General features: G+C 37.9%; 2 protein-coding genes across 2 annotated transcripts in view; one reads left to right on the top strand and one right to left on the bottom strand.

Annotated features, from left to right (window-relative positions):
- The window catches only part of dnajc7 (DnaJ (Hsp40) homolog, subfamily C, member 7), an 11,515-nt gene extending 8,265 nt beyond the window's left edge, over positions 1 to 3,250 (bottom strand). Inside the window, exons 1-3 of the mRNA XM_024272155.2 lie at positions 3,115 to 3,250; positions 2,425 to 2,513; positions 2,223 to 2,347 (exon numbers count right to left, since the gene is read on the bottom strand). Of these exons, the coding sequence (XP_024127923.1) occupies positions 2,223 to 2,347; positions 2,425 to 2,513; positions 3,115 to 3,188 (288 nt within the window). The 5' untranslated portion in view covers positions 3,189 to 3,250. The remainder of the gene's footprint in view (positions 1 to 2,222; positions 2,348 to 2,424; positions 2,514 to 3,114) is intronic.
- On the top strand, positions 3,203 to 5,039 carry nkiras2 (NFKB inhibitor interacting Ras-like 2). Its single transcript, XM_024272158.2, has 4 exons — positions 3,203 to 3,329; positions 3,681 to 3,791; positions 4,259 to 4,500; positions 4,579 to 5,039. Exons 2-4 carry the CDS (start codon positions 3,698 to 3,700, stop codon positions 4,819 to 4,821), a joined length of 579 nt encoding a protein of 192 aa, XP_024127926.1. The 5' UTR covers positions 3,203 to 3,329; positions 3,681 to 3,697; the 3' UTR covers positions 4,822 to 5,039.
- Positions 5,040 to 5,051: the final 12 nt, after the last annotated feature.

A 5,051-nucleotide genomic window follows, 5' to 3' on the forward strand; every position in this document is an offset into this window, starting at 1 on the left:
TTAAATTAGTTGTCGACTATTTTAATAGTCGATTAATCGTCGATTAGTCGACTAATCGTGGCAGCCCTAAAGCTAATAGATGAAAACCCTGAAGCTGATAGCTGAAAACCTCTGAAAAATAACTGAAAACGCTGAAGATGATAGCTGAAACATCTGAAGTTGATAGCTGATACCTCTGAAGCAGATAGCTTAAAAACACCAAAGCTAATAGATGAAAAGGCTGAAGCTGAAAACACTGAAGCTGAGAGCTGAAAACTCTGAAAGCTGAAAACGCTGAAGCTGATAGCCACTAAAATATTAGTTAAATGCCAAAAAGCCTTAAAAAAACTTAAAAAAAACTCAATTTAGCCAAAAAAGCTAGCATGTAGCTGAAATATTAGCTAAACTCGAAAATGGCCTAAAAAACCCTTATAAATGCCAAAACAGTTAAAAATCTAGCATAATGCCATCATAACTTTCAACTTTACTACACTCCGACTCCATGTAATATAAAGTGGCGACTAATCGACTATTAAATTAGTCGTCGACTATTTTAATAGTCGTTTAGTCATCGATAAGTTGACTACTGATGCTAACCCTACTTCAAAGCTAAACTTTTTAAAGTTTAGCTGTGAAGTATGCTAAAAAAAAAAACTTTGATTTAATTTATTGATAAATCTAACTAAAAAGTACAACTCTAAAGTGGCAAACTCCAGTCTTTGAGGGTCAGTTACTCGCCGCTCTTTAAGATCCTTCTGCTTTAATCATTGTTGATTACCTGGATCAAAAGTGTTTAGCCTACAAGGGTTTTATTTGGAATAAAAACAACTCATTGACCTTGTGGGAGAGTCCACCCAGAAATTGGAAAGTTGTGAGTTGAGATCCACAATAGAGTTATATCAAGGATTTTAAAAAAAAGCCCCCCTGCTTGACCACCAAATAGTTCCTGAGAGCAGCTGTGTCTGCAGCTCACCACTCCCCCTGAGGGATGGGTCAAATAATTTAATACAGAGACACCTGAAGGCGATAAGGAAAAAAATTGCATATCACGATATCAATTGTTACGATACGATATACCAAAATAAAGTGTCTTCTCTGAAAAAAAAATGAAAAAAGTGTCATTACTTTTCTCTGACTTTATTTTTTCAAGTAACTGAATTGTCACAAGTGAGAAACATTTTTTAAAAAGTGCAGAACAGTTTCAAGTTTCTATTTTTCACATTTTTTACAAATTTTTCTATCACCGACACGAAATGCAAACATACAAAATGCAGGGAGAACAAGAAAAGATGCAAAGATGCAGAACTTTCTTTTTCTAGAAACAGATGCAAATTTATGCTAATGCATGTTGAAAAATGAGCCTTTCTGTAGTTTATTATCAATATACGTGTGACATGTTTTAACATCTATAATAGCACAATCTCTCTGTAAATAAGGACATGTATTGAGAGATCAAACAGCAGAAGAAGAGTATTTGAAGTGCCAACATGAAACCCGCTGTAGCTGCTGTCAAATGCAGTTTCTAATATGTTAAGAATTAAAAGGAGTCACATTTTACAGTCAATAAATAACAATAAATGTTGGTATTAAAAACCCACTCTGTTGAAAATCATAATTTTACTGTTTTTAACATTTTTTTTTATTATGGAGGACATAAATATAAAGAAAATTGAGCTTAAACTTGCATTTGTTTAATAAAATAGTTGCAAATGAGACAAAAAACTGCCATTTGAAAAAGCTTTTAGCTGTAATTTTTGTTGCACCGGTAATGTTACGTTGAGGGAGTGAGGGGCCGTAAACTAGCAGGAGAGAGAGTAAACAAATGGATGATGGGAAGTAGAGTCAGGCTTACTGCTCGTTAATGATTAGGCAAAACTTTTAAAACTTGTGTCATTTTTTTTAGGATAATGCTTATGCAGAGCGTCGGTAGTTCATCAGAAATTTACCATTGGTGTGGAAGTAAGCATCGGCCGATGTCCCATCATCCTTTTGCTCATACTTTATCCCGTTAGCTTGCAACCCCAAGAATACATCGCCACAAAAATGGCGAGCAATATTGAAGTTATATATCTTTTGAGTGAGATGAAAGTTTGGACGAGGAAAATAAAATAAAAAAATAAATTTGTCTGTAAGTGGATGTATCAGAATGGAGTGGAGTATGGAGCGTGTGGCTCGCCGTTTGACATTTGTACGAGCTTTTTCCGTTTGGGTCTTTCACCAAGCTGGAGGGGATCAACACTCACCTTCACAAAGTTCCCGTCTAGCCGTACTGCTTGTTGAGCGTCCTCTAAAGCCTCTCTGTACCGACACAGCATCATTAGCGTTGCCGCCCGGTTTCCATAGTAACTTGGATTTTTTGGACACATGTCTGAACATGAAAATAAATTAATAAATCGATCAACATTCCATGAGATCCTGAGAGTAAACGCTTCTTCAGAAACTTACCAATTGCCTTGGTGTAATAGTTGAAGGCCTCAGCGTAATCCTTCTTCACATAAAAAGCATTACCTTGCTCTTTGAAGCCCTCCGCTTCTCTGGGTGGAGAAAACAAAACAGTCAAGTATTTGAATTTGTAAGTCACTATATTAACTTCACTGACTCTAAATGATCATTTAAACAAGAAAGCATGCAGATAAAGTGTGCACAGGGACTGTGCACTTGGAAACAGCCTCAACAGCATGGCAAACACGTTGCTATTTTGTGAAGCAGGCAGAGGAGCAGAGCCAGGAACATATGACACCATGCAATGTGCTTCAGCCATTACTTTTTTTGGAAGGCGTCCATCATGCTTCAACCCTTGACAGCAAATGAATGGTATCATAAATGGCATTTTAGAAAGATGACAGTCACGACGGACGAACGAAAACACCCCGGGAGACCATAAACATCACGACAGTTAATGTCATTTTACAGCTTTAGATTTTAAAACAGCCGACAAGAGCTGGCAGAGAGAAGTGGAGGGCAACCGGGGTTTCCAAATTTAGCTAAACACTTAGCAGCAGCATGCTACTTTAGCTTTCAAAGTGCGACAAGCTAATTAGCATGACGCTGACATTGTTTCACACAAAAACAGCTGAACTCTTGGTTGCGTTTGTGTTTTACCCGCTGACAAGAAAACCCTTCAAGAACACACACCTTTCCAGTTCCTCGTCGCTAAGCAGTTCCATGTCAGGGTCCGCGTTCACAGCATCACAGTTTTCCGTCGCCATTTTGCCGTGAATGAGGATGGGCGGAGCCTCAGACTGCAGTTGTTACGTAGGCTGTAAACAGGAAGTCACCGCTGAGGGAAGGAAGCCTGTCAAGCTAGTAGATGAGATTGTAAAAACGGAGGCTTTGGGGCGAATTTTGAGGTAATTAGTGGTTTATTTATTTATTTTAATTTTATTTTAATGTTTAGGTTGAGTTAATGTGTACAAACAGAGCAGTGCTGACCTATTTGCTTAAAGGCTAATGCTAAGCTAATTCGTTAGCATCATCTTGCTAGCATCAAAATCTGGTTCGTTTTCTTGTTTTTTCTTTAATGTATTGACTTTAATTTGCCAATTTAAATAGTTTTGTTAGCTTTGTGCCACATTTATGTTTCTTTACGTTCTTATTGATTAGTTATTGATTGTCTCACGTGTGTTTTTATGCAACAATATAAACATATACAGGCATTTATTTTTATTTTTAAATAAATCTGGGTTTTTGTTTTCTATTAGGAGCCTGAGGAATCATCATGGGCAAAAGCTGTAAAGTCGTGGTGTGTGGTCAGGCTGCAGTTGGAAAAACGGCCATTCTTGAGCAGCTACTGTATGCCAACCATGTTGCAGGTACTTCAACATTTGTTTTGTCTTTCTACCTTTTAGTAATATGTAAGCATATCACAAATGTGTAGCACAGGCCAAACTATTCATAGCTTTTTAGTTTTCAGTTATTTTCTCATTAATTGCACCCACATAAAAAATGTTGCAAAATATAAATTCAAAATATAACGTGTAGTAAGTACACTTAACTTATATTAAAAGTGAGGCAGTATACTTGAAATTTAATTTTTTATACTATCTATATGTTGTAAACATATGATGTTACAATTTAGTCTAAAGAAGTACTTCCTACACTACACATGTAGTCTATAGTAGACTTGCTATGTATATTTAATAAAACAAACTTCAAGAATATTACTTTTTGCTGAGGGTTTCAAAGAATTTAGCAAAAATACATAATGCATAATACATAATTCTTCAAAAGAAAGAGTACGCCGGAGAGGATTTTATGCCATATTTATCTATCTTACCAGGTTCAGAGCCAATGGAGACCCTGGAGGACATCTATATTGGCTCCATAGAAACGGACCGTGGCACCAAAGAACAAGTGCGCTTTTACGACACTCGTGGGCTCCGCGAGGGGATGGAATTTCCCCGCCATTACTTCACTTTCGCAGATGGATTCGTGCTCGTCTACAGCATCGACAGCAAAGAGTCGTTTAAGCGAATGGAGGCTCTTAAGAAAGATATCGATCGTCAAAGGGACAAGAAGGAGGTGAGAACACAAACAGGGTTGTTGTTGGTGAAGTGTTGTGAAAGAGATGTGGATTTAACGTGGTTTGTTCACCCACAGGTGACAATCGTTGTGCTGGGAAATAAACTGGACAAGCCAGACGAGAGGAGAGTGGACCCCACCTACGCCCAGAATTGGGCGAGAAATGAGAAGGTCCGTCTGTTTGAAGTGTCGGTGGTGGACCGTCGCACGCTCATAGAACCTTTTGTTTATCTGGCCAGCAAAATGACTCAACCACAGAGCAAGTCCACATTCCCTCTCAGTCGCAATAAGAACAAAGGTGGAGGTTCCACTGACAGTTAAAATGCTGATCTTCAAAGGTGATGGAGGGGGGCTGTGAGAGGGAAAGTGAGGTTTTTCGGGTCCTGGAAGAGAGAAAAAGACCGAAATACTGCTGTGATATTTATAACCAGTGAGTGCTGTCATATTTAATCACTATAATTGCTGTCATGGTGGAAAAACAATGAAGAAAAAAAATTGATGTAGTTTCTGAGAATCATGGTCAAAAAATTTCACTTCCAGCTTTGCTTGAA

The sequence above is a fragment of the Oryzias melastigma genome, linkage group LG8, assembly GCF_002922805.2.
Source record: "Oryzias melastigma strain HK-1 linkage group LG8, ASM292280v2, whole genome shotgun sequence".
Classification (NCBI taxonomy): Eukaryota; Metazoa; Chordata; class Actinopteri; order Beloniformes; family Adrianichthyidae; genus Oryzias; species Oryzias melastigma.